Source organism: Canis lupus, chromosome 16 (assembly GCF_011100685.1).
Source record: "Canis lupus familiaris isolate Mischka breed German Shepherd chromosome 16, alternate assembly UU_Cfam_GSD_1.0, whole genome shotgun sequence".
Taxonomy (NCBI): Eukaryota; Metazoa; Chordata; class Mammalia; order Carnivora; family Canidae; genus Canis; species Canis lupus.
Genome location: NC_049237.1, coordinates 10,734,004 through 10,750,353, shown reverse-complemented (window position 1 = coordinate 10,750,353; position 16,350 = coordinate 10,734,004). Strand labels below are relative to the sequence as shown.

The 16,350-nt window shown below is 37.2% G+C and overlaps 1 protein-coding gene across 1 annotated transcript in view; it reads right to left on the bottom strand.

Moving 5' to 3' along the window:
- Window positions 1-16,350, bottom strand: part of DGKI (diacylglycerol kinase iota) — a 428,692-nt gene that overhangs the window by 176,625 nt on the left and 235,717 nt on the right. Inside the window, 3 exon segments of the mRNA XM_038559441.1 lie at window positions 7,450-7,528; window positions 10,544-10,681; window positions 12,104-12,217. Coding sequence (XP_038415369.1) covers window positions 7,450-7,528; window positions 10,544-10,681; window positions 12,104-12,217 — 331 coding nt within the window.

Here is a 16,350-nt window from a genome sequence, read left to right as displayed (position 1 = left end):
TATTAGCACACAACATGGAAACTCTTGAGAGTTTTTACATATTTAAGTTTCACACCTCTCCTTAAACATTCACTATGTTATACAGAATTAAGTACTCTAAACCCTAGAAACAAAATAAAACAAAAGTCGAAGGTTAATTTGTAGGCAATACTAAACACAAAAAAAGGATAAAAGTGGTACTGAGTGTTCTATCTCCCTGGTCCCCATTTGTGGACCCCAAAGTCACCATTTTTACAGTATGGGTCTTTAGAATAAATTTGGCTGCTAAGTAACATTGTTTATTTGTTTTTAACCTTTCTTAACCCAGATTTGGCTGGGTACCATTTTCAGTTGCATTAACTCTTGCTTTATGGAACCAGAGGCAAAATTAGAATTTTTGTTGCAATGCAATTTATCAGGGGTACATAATTCCTAATTTTAAAAAGATGAAAGAAAAATAGTCAGATCTGGCTATCATGCAAGTTACAATAAAAAAAATGCAAAATAGGGCAGCCCGGGTGGCTCAGCGGTTTAGTGCTGCCTTCAGCCCAGGGCCTGATCCTGGAGACCTGAGATCAAGTCCCACATCAGGCTTCCTGCATGGAGTCTGCTTCTCCCTCTGCCTGTGTCTCTGCCTCTCTCTCTCTGTGTCTCTCATGAATAAATAAATAAAATCTTAAAAAAAAATGCAAAATGGCAGAACCCATAGTTCTGACATAGAACTTTTTCAGGGCACTCACATCCACTGCTATCAAGTGAATCATGCATCAACTATTACATTTATTTTTTAAAAATATTAATTTACAGTTTGAAAAAGATTCACATTCCTAAGGGATTCTCCTATGAGCCTATTTATTTCTCCTTTTAAAGAAATAGTTTTCTCTCAAGATACAGAAAATGTTCTGTAAGACCTAAAAGAGTAGAATAAAATTAGTAAGTAAACTGGGGTTTTGATGATTTCACTGACACAGCTAATGAAAACAGTTACTTCAAATGTAATTTAACTAGATAAAATTCAATTAATATGTAAACTAAACAAGATTAAGACACTAGCATTTAGAGAGGTGTCAGAAACATAACAAGGTAGGAGAGTCATACCTATGCTTTGGCCCTGAGAACAGAAAAGATGGAGGTAAATTCTGTTATCTCTGTTAATAGTATAATGGTATTATACTAATGACTCCTTGATTGAGCCTACTTTGATGATTAAATACTTTTTCCATTTTAATATTTACCCTACTCCAAACAGCCTCGGAAACAAAGGCTGACTAGAGCTGAGAGAGGTGTTGGGTTATGTTAGAGCTTCCCCAGTCCCTGCAGAAGCCAGTCCATTAAAAAGCAAGGGGAAATCTGCAAATAATAGTACTTAATCAGTCCTTATTGACTCTTAAAGTGTTGAGTGGCTGAATATATCTACATGTATATCTACAATATATCTATTGTAATATAAGAATATAAGAATTGACAGGTCTTTGAGAAGGTCCAAGGAACGTGGTTCCCAAATATATCAAAGAAAAGGGTCATACAGAATCGAGAAAGGACCAGTAAGAAAGTTCAAGCATTCTTGTTCCTTAAGGAAATTGTATCGGTTAATTGGTATGACGTCAACCATGAAACATCATTCTCATGAAATGCCAACAATACTCAAAGTATCCCAAGATCCTAATACTGGAAGTACTCATAACTTATTGCTGCAATTCTTCAACTGCCCATCTTCCTCTTCCACAAGGACACAGTGTAACCAAGTGAGATCTAAACACTGTGTATGTCTAGGACATTAACTTATTTCTAATCAGATGGGACACCAACATTAATTGTATTCATTTTCTATTCCCCAAAACTTGGTAGCTTAAAACATCCATTTATTTTCTTATTCTCTAGGTGAAAATCTGGACTGAACTCTCCTCTACCTAGGGTCTTACAAGGCCCAAATCAAGGTGTCAGTCTGCAGGGCTCTTCTCTGGCGGCTCTATAAAGAATTCACTTTCATGGCTGCCTGGGTGGCTCTGGGGGTTAAGATTCTAACTCTTGATTGCCTCTCAGGTCATGATCTCATGGTCATGAGATGGAGCCATGCATTAGGTTCAGCACCCAACAGAGTCTGCTTGAGTTTCTCTCTCTGTCTCTTCCCCTGTCCCCCAACTCATGGGCGTGTATGTGCTATAAATAAACAAATAAAATCTTAAAAAAAAAGAAAAGGATTCACTTCAAAGTTTATTCAGATAGTTGGCAAAACCTATTTCCTTACAGGTGGAAGAGTGAAGTTCTTTTTCCTTGCTGGTTGTTGTTGGCTAGGGTTCATTCTCAACTTCTAGAGCCCACCTGCAGTCCTTGGCTTGGGATCCCCTCCACTGTCAAAGCCAGCAATGGCATATCAAGTATTTTTCACAATTCAAATCTATCTGACTCCCCTCTGCTACATCTCTTTGACTTCCTGTTTAACTTTCCACTCATGCTTTTAAGGGCTCATGGTGTTACATTGGACCCACTCAGATAACCCAGAATTATCTTCCTTTTATTAAGGTCAGCTAATTATTAACCTCAAAACATTCAGAAAGTCTTTTTACCATGTAAAATAACGTAACCAACAAGCATGACACCAAATAGCAAAGGTCATAAAGGCCAAAGTTTTACCTACCATTACCCACCCTCTGGTCCCCATGATTCACATCCTTCCCATGATGAAAAACATTCATACCCTCTAAGGTCCCCAAAGGTCTCATCCCAAATTAGGGCATCAACTCAAAATCTAAAAATCTCATCTAAATTTTATTAGCTCAAACTTCCCAAATCTCACCATCTAAATCACCTAAATGATTTGGCTCTAGATATAATCCAGTTATAATGATAATAAGGTTCAGGGTATAATCCATTCTATTGATTTAATATTAATCCCATTTTTATGTATAACATGGTAACATCTGTGCCATCAGAATAGGATCCTAAACCCTACTTTCGTCTGTAATTGGTCTATTAGGGGAAATATTCACAAAAACAAGTTCAACTCTATGTTTATAGAAATCAATAAGCAATTTGAACTGTACAGAACTCACATTTTCCATCTTCTCTGCATTAGCTATGTACCTAATTGTAAGACTTCAGTTATATATACATAAATGATCCCAAAATCTATACCTACAGTAACAATGCCACCTTCAATTTAAATTGTATGTATCTAAAAAAATCTTTTCTTCCAACTTCCTCTCCCATTAAGGACAAATATGTTTACCAATACTACCCATTTTTCTAACACCGCTGTAAAAATCTGTCATTATGTGTTAATTGGTCCACATCTTTACACAAGCTCATTTGTTCCTCATTGAAATGCCCTCAGCCACTTTACTTCTTTTTTACATATATCATACTCCTCCTTTATCTTTCAGCTCCATCCTACCCTTTCTGGAGATTTTCCTCTGATTCCTTTCTCCTGCCAAATTCCTGTATTATTTATTGCCTGTACAACTAACTAATCTTGTCCCTGCTGTATATTCCTTTCTACTTCTACCTTTTATATTATATATGTGGCCTATCTTCTAATTACACTTTCCATTACTATAACATTTATTGAGATAGCCATGGCCTTGGCACAGAGAATATAAGATGTGGTCTTTTGCCCTCATGAGTTTAGAGTGGAGGAGATAGATTTGAAAATCAGAGGAAAACATCGTTTTTTATATGCCATGCAAAGGTGCCTATATCAGATGAAGTGAGAGTCATACATAAAGGGAATGATCAAAAGAGTTCTTGAATCTTGAATGAAGAGCTGGTGCCATGCAGAGGTTCAAAATGGAAAAGAAGGTTACAGAGAACCTTGGACAGTGAGAGTTTCTCTAGGGCAAATCAAGCTTGAGTCTCAGTACACAGACATAAGACTGATAGTGTCTCCTTTGCAGTGATGATGATGATGATGAAATTTAGCAAGCCACTGAACATCGTTTTAAAGAAATCTGTTCATTCTCCATATGAATCATGTAACATTCATAATCCTTAGAAATATGCCGATCTGCATGTTTCTATATATTCAATGAAAATAGTAAATTTTAAATCAAATTTAAATACTGCCTTGTCTAGAGTCATAATTGTATTTCCCTGACCTTGTAGCATAAGGTTCAACTCCTCTGGATAAGTAATTTCAATGAGGCAGTAAAATTTAAGCATCCAATCTCAGGCTAAAAGTTTGAGGTGCTTAATATCCTTCATGTCCAAAGAAATGACAATCTAATTCATATAGCTGGCAAAGTGAGACCTAACTTTGCCACCTGATAACCATAATCATTGTTAACATGGCTATACATTAATAGATGAGAATATTTTCAATGCACTTGCTCAAGCACTGTCATAATGCAATAATTATTAAAGTTCTGGGCAAGACTCCAGCTGAAAATTAAATGGCCAATTCTGTTACATCTCCAAGTTCTGTTCCAAATGACTGCACTTTCTGATATGCAAGCAACAGTTCAACCATGCATGGTTTAGCCACTTTAATAAGAAGAAAGCATCTCTATTTTCCAATCAAATGAACTAACCCTACCTTCTGATCAAATATAGAAACAAAATTATTCAAATGTTTAATTTTTTATATACAAAGGCAATCAAAATGTTAAGACTATCTTTACTCCTTGCTTGATTTTCTACTGGTAATTCTAAAAGCATTTACACGGTAATGCCACCAATAAATGATCTCAATTGTGTCTAATTAGCCCCTCTATTCAATGGGCTATTTCACATCTATGCCAAAAATAGTTTTTGCAATTACATTTTTAAAGACTCTGCCTTAGTAAGATTTGTATTTATTACCCATTTCATGTAGATAGATTAGCATAATTCCCAAGTACACACACACACACACACACACACACACACCTTACACATCTTTTTCTTAATACCTAATAGGTTATTCTATCCAAGCTCATTTTTTTTATAATGGCTCTCATGAGGCTTTGAATCACCCTCCAAGTATTTCATGGCAAATGATACAAGTTTTGTCATGATGCCTCCAACTGTGAATGTCTGCATTTGAGAACAGTTTGAAGTGTCAGCAATTAGTGTTCTTGGCTTGAGAATAGCCACTTAAGACCAAAAGAAACAAGTTGAAAATATAGCCTTCTCTTTCTTTTTCTTTTGCAGGTGAGCTTGAGGTTTCCTGTCTATCCAGGTAAAAATATGGGGGAAAATCCAAAGAAACAGAAAAAAGTAAAAAAAAAAAAAAAAACTGGTTTGGGCAATTATACTTTTCATCATAAATTAATGATTTTTAATTAATGCAAAATGAGTAATAGGTCAACAGATACTAAGAAGTCCACACTTCTGGTATAGCCATATCAACCAAATCTCTATACCATCTTCATGAATATTGCAGATTAGTCTCAGTCAGTATCAATTGTCCCTTATCAGCTCTTCAGTGGCTGGTTTTCCACAAGGGCTCCAGCTTACCTCCAGGGCAAATATCTGTAATACCATTTCATACTGCTTGAAAGCATTTAAATTACTAAGCTTCAACAATAAACTATTCAAAGACTAATACCTTGAGTCTTTTAACCAATTGTTTTATAATTACAAATATATTAAACTATGTATATATACACCAGAGTTTGCATATTCCTCTCTATAAATAAAATAGTCCCACAGCTTAAAACTAAACAAAACAAAACAAAGAAGCCCATGACTTTCCTTCAAGAATTCTCTTCTGAACCCAATCTTTCCATCTTGATGTCTCTGCTCCTGTCTCTCCAAGACACTGAAGTTTCATCAGAGCACAAGGAAATGTATCATGAGGAAATTGTCAGATTAATTGGACAAAATATTAGGCTCCTTTGAATGAGCTCGTTGTCTGCCACTTACTCATTTTGGCCTCTTTTCATGCCATGATATCTATTTTGGGAGATTCATGCATTGGTGATACTTATAAGTATTGTTAAAAAATCTAAGGATTTTATTAGGAAGCCCAGAGCCAGAGTCTCCTGAAGAATATGAGAGAAAAACAAATGGGTTAAGAAATGAGTAATCTCTATTTACTGCCCCAAATTAAGTCTCCTTAAATACAGGGAGCCCAACAGATTATAAATGTAGGCCCTTAAGTAGGGCTCTCTCAATATCTGTCTCCAAGACCTGCCTATGGCAAGGAGGTGGGAGGGTGGTATTGCTTCTGATCTGGGTATTTGAATATTTGGGTATTCTGTTATCAACTAACCCTTCAAAAAGAGAAGTCAAACTATGGCTTTCTCTTCCATCAGTACTGCTTTTATTTGACACAGCATTTGACCCTCAAAGCCCCATGAAAGCAGGAAGGCAAAGCCTACCAAAACTGCTAAATTCAGTAAGAGAATTACAGGTTTGGACTTCACTCATATTTTGTATCCTAACACCCTTAATCCTACAACTCAACTCTTAACCTTTAGTGTGTAAGAGAGTTTCTTCTGTGTTATTACTAGAATCTGAACATTCAAATTCTAGCTTTTAGGTCTCTGTATTTGAAATTCTAGGAGTTAAAACCACTGATGCTCTTGAAGAATATGGAGAAAAAGAAGTAAAATAATCCTCTCATTTATCTCACAACACACCCACTAACCTACAGCCTGGCATGGTTTTGGTTATATATTAACATATTCACCAGGTACTAGGTGTGATGTAGATGTAGATACAGGCAAAGGCATAGACATATAGCTACATTAACAAGAGATTTTAAGAGAGAGATGAAGAGACACCAAGTAAGTGAGCATGAGCACAGAAGATTGGGGCTTTACAACATAAGCCCAAATCCTAAACTTTCTCAGCTCTGAATGGCATAGGAAATGTTCTGATGAAGTACTTATCTGTGTGCCATTATTCTGTGTTATTTCTCTTTCAAAAATAGTTTGTTCTCTAATCTTGCTCCCATATCTTTTAGCCCTTGAAATTATTACCACTCGGTGTCATTCATCCCTCTAGCTTGTCCAATGGGCATTCCCAGCACCTCTGCCACCAATCCAATCATTACCCCTTCTTTCAACCTAAACCACTTGTCAGTTCCCCTATTGTTCTAAGATGCCTGTTGTCTCTTTTGCACACCCAGGGAGGATTTGTATATTTTTGCTAATTTCAATGGCCCTGGTGTATGAAGTGTTGGATTTTTCTAATTGGTGGTTCAAGAAGCTGTGAATATCCTAATAACTTGAGTGAAAGAAACTTTATCACTTTCTAGTAGTTCACTAACTTCAAAGTTTCTAGTCACACTTAAAAAAGCAATCTGAGACCTGAAACATATATCTGGTGCCATCCTTTACATCTTTGAGACCTAAACAACTAGATCTCAAGGTCCGATCTATAACAAGTTCCTATCTTGTCTAGCTCACAGGGTCATCATAAAAGTTAAAATGAACAACACTGAAGCACACTGTCAATACTTAAAGTGATATGCAAGCAGAAGGGAACATGCAAAACACCTGCTGGAAACTTCCTCTCTGGGAGATGGAAATGGGACGTTGTCCTCACCTCTGGATTCATGGAACTCCAGTGTGACGTGGGCATCAAATCCAAGGCTGAAGTAATTATTGAAAACATTCAGAGGGAGCTGAAATGATGAACAAAGTAGAGGTGAAGTGGTGTGTAACTGGGCAGAAAGAGTAAAATAAAGCCTAAGGCCAGACACCTCTCGGGCAGTCCCTGGGAAAAAGAGAAGTCACAACCCGAGGTAGAAGGTGTTTGCATAGAAGGAACAGGTGATTTTTTTAATTCATTAGTGAAAGCTCAAATCAAATAACACTCCCAAGAATCTTAAGTAGTATAGGAAACAAGTGAAACAAAAACAAATTATGAAATGGGAACTATTCTTGTGGATATTAATGAGAGTCCAATTGAGCTGAGGGAAGCACATATGCAATAGTTACAAAGAATGACTAAGTAAACTTAGAAAGTCAATTCAACTGGAAGGATCATGTGTAAGCTAATCAGTGGATAAACTTTTTGAGGATTTATATTCAGCATATTAATACTGCAACTTATAATGAATAATATTTAATGTTTACCCTTTAATTTTTTAAAATATATTTTTGACATATGTCATAAGCAATAAGGCAGTGGGAAACATTCAGCTATCCCTGATCTACAGGGGAAAAAGATATATGTATACATAGTTGTTAGTATTTTTCAGATTTCTATTTGAATCTGAATCTATTTGAATCTATCAGAAGTCTATTAGATCTTGTATCTTTAGTAGACTATGAAATATGCAGACACAGATGCATGTACACACACAAGTCTTCCTATAGTCCTCTGGGTCCCTGGCTGTTACCACTGCAAGCTTAGTAAAGAAGATGATACAACCTACAATCCTTCTTCATAACTGCAAAATTCATGTGCTTTTAAGGCTTTAATGTTAGAACAATTAGAAAAGCCCGTGGAAAATGCTAGAAAGGAAATTGTGGCTCTTCCACTTTTCCCTCTGCAACTCAGAGTAGAAGGTAAATGTTAAATAGAGAAGCAATTTTATCTCAGCTTGGATAATGTTTCCAGATAATTATCAGGTTTAGCCTCCAGATAGAAATATACTTCTCTTCTGTTAGAAGTGTTTAATCCTCAAGATTTCAAAAGTAAGTTTATCAAACGTGTTCATATGCTCCTTAATCAGTAAGATTTTGTTTGACTAGAGTGAGGACTTTATCCCATTAAGAGATAAATGAAACAAGAGGAAGAATAGCAGAAAGAGAGATATTAATACAGAAGAAAAGAAAACAGATTGCCTTGGTCTCCAATGGAAAGAAAGAATGAACCCCCTACAGAAGGCCCTGAGTCAGAGCTTATAATAAACTCATAGGTCAAATCAGCCCCCTTAGAAATGTTTACAACTGACTGGAGAGCAGGAAAGAAACAAAACACAGAGTAATGCCAAAATCACGTCTCATTCTCCTGGCTTAATATTTGAGAATGTCCAGTTCCTGCACTTAAACAAAATACCAAGCTTTAGTAATGACAGCAAGGGTTGGTGATCTTGCCAAAAGCATAGATATGTTCATCCCTACCATTTATGTTTTCTTGGCTACAATTCTAACCCATGTCTTAGCATTCACTGATAACTTTAGGAGAACATCTGGTTGCCATTCCCTAAATAATATCCCAACTTAGTCTGTTATTAAGTTCTTATTCATATTTTCCAGGGAAAATTGTCCCAATTTCCTACACATCTCCTCCAAAATCCAAGTTTTCAAAGCCCTTTAATTATCTGAATTAATGCTCCCTGGCTGCACCAAGGAGTCTTTCCATTTCTTAAGTTGTTGGGAAGAGATTTAAATAGAGATTTCTACTGACGGCCGAAGCATTCTAAGTTCGGTGGGGAAAGGACCGTAAAATCTCCATATGGTATAATTCTTTTCACACTGGCTGTATTCTACTGAATTTCTGTAGGTCAAACACATCAGAAAAAAACATCATATCCCAAAATGATACCTGTGGTTTCAAACAACATTGTGACATTATGAATGCAAATCCACTAAGCAGTCATGATACCTGTTAGAAACCTTATAATTTCTGGATCATAGTTTTGGGGAAAAAAAACATGAAGACAAAATAAAACACCTTTTAACTTATCTTAGCCATAGATTGAGTGTTTATCACAATTGGTCAGGATCGTGTTGCTAATGAATAAATAGGTTTTGGTTTAGTTGGGAAGGATATCTGGTTCAACATATTTTAAAGTGGAAACATCCATGACAATCTTGGCTCTATCAATTGCATAATCCAATAAAGTAGGGATGTCATTTAAAGTATAGGTTCAGGGCCTTAACTCTGCACTTACTTAATCAGAATTAATGGGGACTGGGCCCCATAATCTGCATTTTTAACAGATGCATATGGAGGTTCTTATGCATGCAAAACCTTGAAAACACTATCACAGAAGAAAAGTGGAAAGTAATATGCAGAACATGGTTATTTATTATTTGGCAATCTGTCAGATTTATCTGAAGTTGAGGCCAGAACTTAGAACCAAATGTTCTACTGAAGCTCTATACTAACATATATACAATTGTGTCTCTTGGTTTGCCTTGGGTGGAAATGAAAGCTCAATCACTGAAGGAAAAATACTAAGTCAAAATATTTATTTAGGCATCTTTAAGTCTCAATCAAGTAATGAAATGGACTAAGTTAATATTTCTTATACATAAGAGATATTTAGTAAGAGACTAGAAATCTTGGGAGGTTATCTTTCCATTGAAAGACCATATGCCTAATGCTTCAGGACCATTTTTCCACCTTCTCATAGGTTATGAATTTACACCACCCATATTTTCCACCTTCTCATAGGTTATGAATTTACAATGCTTGAAAGATTAGAAAATGAATACATTCTCTTTGGTGTGGAAGTTGAGGACAGAGGTCTGGAAGCAGGTAGGAAACCTCAATCTTTAGAAGTCTATGGGGGCAGAATCACTAAGGAGTGTCATATTTGTAGTCCTAATAGCCATAAACTCAAACATCATCCTCTTATCTCATAGGAAGGAATCAGCATAGGCTTCTCCAGCCAGCAGTATATTTCCTGTGGCTCAGGTACATGCTCCAGGGTTCCCTTCCACTGAAGAAAAAACTCTCTCACCTTACATACGCCATCTTCAAGTTCTTCTGGAGGCAAGTCTGGGTTTCTTTCCACATGGAGGTTCCAACGATCCAGCTGTACGATTGTCCCATCTTCTACTTGGCAAAGGATCTTAGAGACAGGTTCATCAGTGTAGCCCTAAGGAATCAAAGAATACACCCATTGCCACTTGGAACAGTATAGCCAAAGGAATTTCATGCAAGCAAGAGCCCTTCTGCTATAGATCTCTGTTTATTTTACAATTATCAAGGCTGGGAAGGTAAACTGGTTTTCTTGAAGTAGTTAGAATCTAGGACAATAGTCACAGGCAATATGCATAGAAATATTGCTCTAACTGATTTAAGTTGAGAAGTAATTTTTGCCACCATCAACAACCAATGTCACTGGTAGGCATTTGAGGGCCATGCTGGCTGGTTGCTTCTATCAGAATGAAAACAGGATTCCCCAAGCCTCCTAATAGAGGAATCTGAGACATATATAGAACAAGTGTGAGTGCGGAAAAAGGAGGAAAAGAATCAAGGTGGTATATGATAGACAACTATTTCTATTAACCTTCCACCTCATTCACCTCTCCCTAACCTTGTAGTGAGCTCTTTCTGTGTTCCTTCTATGACCTAAGGCAAGTCTGTCTGAAGCACAGCTGTATCAGACACCCACTCACTCCTTGACTATGTGTTATTTGCAGCATGATTATTAAGGATAGTCAAGTTATTGATGTAGATGAGAGGAGTTAACAGTGATAAGTATATTTGCACAAAGCAACTAATGCATTTATACTATGCTCACTTGAAAAAATAAGAAAGACCTGTGGGAGGTTAATTCATTCAATGTTAAATCAATATCTGTTAATATATGAAGATAATTATCACCTAAGGGAAGTTAATTCACACAAAGGTCAAATCAGTATCTGCTAATATCTGAAGAGAATTTTCATGGAGCCCAGCCCAATCTCTCATATGAGTAGATAAAAAGCTGGTGGGACCGCATATGTTAGCAAATTTGTCTTCTTACTATTTTAACACCCTAGAAAAATTAATAAAATGGCTAGATAGTGACAGGTATACTTCTTCCACTAAGCTTGCTTAAAGTTGGCTCTATGGTGGAAAGGACAGCTGGCTACCTGCCCAACAAAGCCAATGATGGCATCAACCAAAAAAACAAAATGCTCCAAAAAAGCTGTAACTCTCTTGACTTAAGGATTGTAATCTGAAGCAGACTGGCTATTCTAGCTAGGGCTACAGTCAGGATCAGTTGAGGTCTGTGTAATTGTTTTAGATGAAGACTTGAGGCCAACTTACCCAACTGCCTTCCAATGGCTACCTCAAGAAGCTCCAAGCCTGTGTACTAACTCCTGTTTTGTATACCATACTTTCTTCTCTAGATGATTAAAGGTTTAAACTGAATAAGGTCCAGATAAAATCCTTATGCATGGGCTCCCTGATTCTGAATTCTAACTTATTCTTTGGACAATAAAAGCACATTTCCCTTCCATTAGAACATCTGTGGATTCAAGGCTCCTCCTGCCTGATGGTATGGGCAGCCCCTTAGAAAAGTTCTTACCCCTCCCCAGTTGAGAGTTCGAGCCAGGTCATTCCCAGTCCCCAGAGGAAGGACCCCGACGGGAGGCTGAGGGCTCAGCTGTAGTTCATCCAGAATAGAAAGGATCCAGCCCACCTAGAGACATTGTGGGGGCCAGAAGAGATATAAGAAAGATAGGTAAGTTACAAAGACAACCTGAGAGAAGGGAGCTTTAAAAAGCAAATGAAATGGTTTTTCTTGAAAACATATATGTTTTAATCTAGTGGCCAGGAAACAGACCACTTATCTCAAACAGTTTCAAAATGGCAAGTCCTTTATAGGGAGAAGGGCCATTTTGTATGTGCTGTCATATAAGCAAAACTAGACCCACTAACCTATATGTTTAACTTGAGATCTACCTTAAAATTCAGAACAGTTTGAACTTTAGGGAGGTTTATAACATAGGCACTGGAAACAATACAAAACTCAGAATCAGACTGAATTTCAATTCTGGCTCATATTGGCTACATAATCTTGATTAAATTATTTAACCTCACTGAGACTTATTTACCTGATTTTCAAAATGGAGATAATGCCTACCTCACAAGATTGTTTACAGATTAAACTAAAATATATATAAAGCCCTTGATATGGTCCATGTAAGCATTCATTAAATGGTTACCCTCCATAGCATCATGTAAGAAATTAGTAGCATTTTCCTAAACATCCTTATATTCTTCTTAATGAAACATTATGAAAACATAATTATGGATGGTCCTAGGGACTTATTATAAGTTTAGGCAGAAAATAGATACTTATATACTAGAATCATATTCCCATTTAATCTTTTTCTAAGATAAATAATACTTTAGGTTTGGTCTTGTAACTATTTAGAATAATTATCCCAAACTTGGAAATAGCAAAAAGAAACTTGCATATCCTCCCAATGTCATACTAAAACAGTGTTTCACTAGGCCTAAGAACTTTGTGACTGTAGGTTAACGGACAGATTTCTGTACTGTGGAGATACAAATGTCGACAATAAATGATTATGTTAAAAGTTTGGTTTTACTCTTCCATAAGGCCATTAACCATTTATGTCTCAAACTTAGAAAAATTATTTTGGTATAAACTACATAGTCCTTTTCTTCTACTTCTCTAATAAATCAACTTTATCATCTTGCTGGTTCCTTCATTAAAGAGCTAAATAAATTTGACATGCATATATTCTATATTTGTACGAGTCCTATTCAAATTTTTTTAAAAATTGTGCTTTAATAGTACGTTTACTGAACACTACTACATATAAAACAGAACTAAGCAACTGAAATAAGATGAATGAGCCAGGCTAAGATAAGTAAGGTACACGGCTGCTGTCAAAGAGCTTACAGTGAACAAAGAGAGGAACATACCTTTGCTTTCTATGTGCTGATGTCTGAGTAAAGCTCTGTAATCATATTATTAAAGTTCAGAACAATTCTGTAAGGTAGAAATAATTTTCACCTCTATTTTATAGATAAGGAAGCCAAAACTTGGAAGATTCAATGACCTCTTTAATATCATATCGTTTATGCAGTATAGCTTGCATTCAAAATTAGATATGTCAAACACCAAGGCTAACATCTTAGCCACTCTGGTGCAGGGAGCCTTTAAATAAAGACCTAAACCTAATTCTGGATATAGTCTAACCATGCTGGAGACAGCAGCATGTTCTTTTGGAATCTTTGGAGCGCTGGAGAAATCTTAGCAATTGCTCTATCAAGTTCAGTTAATTTGCAGATTTATTAACTGAGGTGCAAAGAGGTCATGTAATTTGCTCAAGACTAAATAATTAGGAGTCTCAGCATCAGAATCTTATCAGGTCTCTTGATTCCATCTAGAGATTCCATCCTTTCTCCACCACAATATTTCTTCCCAGGAAGTAAAACTTGCCTGTCCATTAAGAAGCCTACATTGTGTTTACCTCCTAGAAAGGCATACCATCATGTTCACCCAATATGAGAAACTAAAAATCCAGATCTAAAGAAGTATCTAGAAGTCCCTCTATTCCCTCAAACTGAGCAAGTCACTCCTAGATGACTCCATAGATTCTGACCCCACACGTTCTTAGTTTTTTTACAGATGGTATTAACAAAGCTTGCTGTCGAAGTATAGGTCAGATGCTAAATAGTTCTGCTAGCTACGGTACCTGTGCTGCTAAAAGCACGAACTGCACACCGTAAGATCCCTCTAATAAACTACAACAAGACATGAAAACTCAGGAATCCTAGCAATCAGGAATCACTGACTACAAATGTAAACAGCTCTGTGACTCAGAGACTCTCAGAAACATGATGAAACTTGGTGGAAATCGAGTCTGATGTCCCCGGTAAAGAAGGCAATCTCTCTAAAACTTCTCCAAGAGATGAACACTCAGTCTCCTCCTTATGAATTATACTCACAAGTCCATCTACTTTCTTTCAGGTAGACTTAAATTAGAATTTTTTTTCTTATGCTTTGGTGAAACAAGTCTCTTTTTTCCTGGCAAAATAATGTCATGTATTCACATTTGCAATACCCATTGCACTCTAGACACAATGATAGGAAAAATAAATCTTCAGGGACCAGAAGCAAACCAAACACAAAATGGCAAGCAGATGAAGACAGGAGTTTAGCTTCTGTCTGATAATAGGGGGTAAATGTTAACCCCTCCTGGCAGGAGGCCACATATGAATGAGACCCCTCGTGGGCCTCTTGGCCAGTAGGAGAGAGGCTAGAAAAGGGTGAAGAACACCTGCACCAGGTCATAGCCCAAAGACAGTGGAGACTCATTGAGGCTGGAGGGACAAAGTCTCTAGCAGTGGGCCCACCTTCCTACTGGCTCACTGACATACCTCCAACACCCAACATCTCCCGGGATGGGTGCCTGAGTCACTTACAAAAAAATCCTCAAGTCCCAGAGTCCTGGCAACCATGCAAATGACTAGGAAGTGATAAAGATCACTAGGAAGTGAAAGGATGCAGACAAAGAAAAGAGAAAGACAAAACACAACAAACTAACTTCCTCTGAAGAGGAGCCTGCAAAGAAAAATTCTAAATCGTAGGAAGAACACTAATACCAAGATGGATGGGAAGGATAGGGGATTAGTCCACAGTGCATGAAATAAAAATACTTTTCAAATGACTGAAACGAGTGCCCTGTAACTTTCATGAATTGATCTTCTACTAATTCTTTAATTTGTACAACAGCCCTCATTCAAACCTTCTGACGCTGTTCCTGTTTTTTCAAAGAAAGTGGCCAAGAATCCATATGATACTTTACTATGCGGGAGCACTCAGGACACTTGGACTTCTCATCCACTCTCTGTCTCTCACACTTGGCCTAAGCAGAAGAAGAAAATGCATAACAACCTATTTGAATCAAGGGATCTTCTCCTTTCTTAGCAACTGATTTAAGAACCGCATAAATAGGGATCCCTGGGTAGTTCAGGGGTATAGTCCCTGCCTTCATCCCAGGGCATGATCCTGGAGTCCCAGGATCCAGTCCCACATCAGGCTCCCTGTATGGAGCCTGCTTCTCCCTCTGCCTGTGTCTGTGCCTCTCTCTCTCTCTCTCTCTCTCTCTCTCTCTCTGTCTCTGTCTTTCATGAATAAATAAAATCTTTAAAAAAAAAAAAACTGCATAAATATGTCCTACTTTCTTTTCCAGTGGACAAATATTCCATTTTTCTCCTGGATACAGTCAGCTGGTTTAGTATTCCATCATCACATAACTGTGATGTCATGAGAGGTCACCTGCCTTTCATAGCCAAGATTTGTCATGAAATTCTCTCAAGTGCCATCAATGTTAGGCTAATCATAGTTCTTTAGCAGAAGTGAATCTGTATCTTTGCTTTGCACAGTCCTTAATAGTTTTTCTCATCCAAGAGCCATATTAGCCAACACCAACTTCCTCAGTAGGCAACAGAATGTAGGGCTGAAGGGAGAAACAGATCCCAGTGAGCCCAGCTCCATCACAAGCTAGTTGGGCGAGTTTAGGTAAACCATTTAATCTTTCCAATTTCCCTCATCTGTCTCTCAAGCCTTTTAGGGTTATGTTATCAATTAAATAACGTGTAGACATTACTTAGCATGCACTGGCAAATAGGAAATGCTTAATTAACATTAGCTGCTGTGATTAAGCTTAATTTTTCTTCCTCTTCACTTCCCCTATAAAGGTCCAGTTTCCTAGAAGCCAAATGCCCTCTTCCTGCCTCACCACTTAAAGTTGGAGCCTCAAGGTGGCATATCAATCCCACTTTTGACTGCCA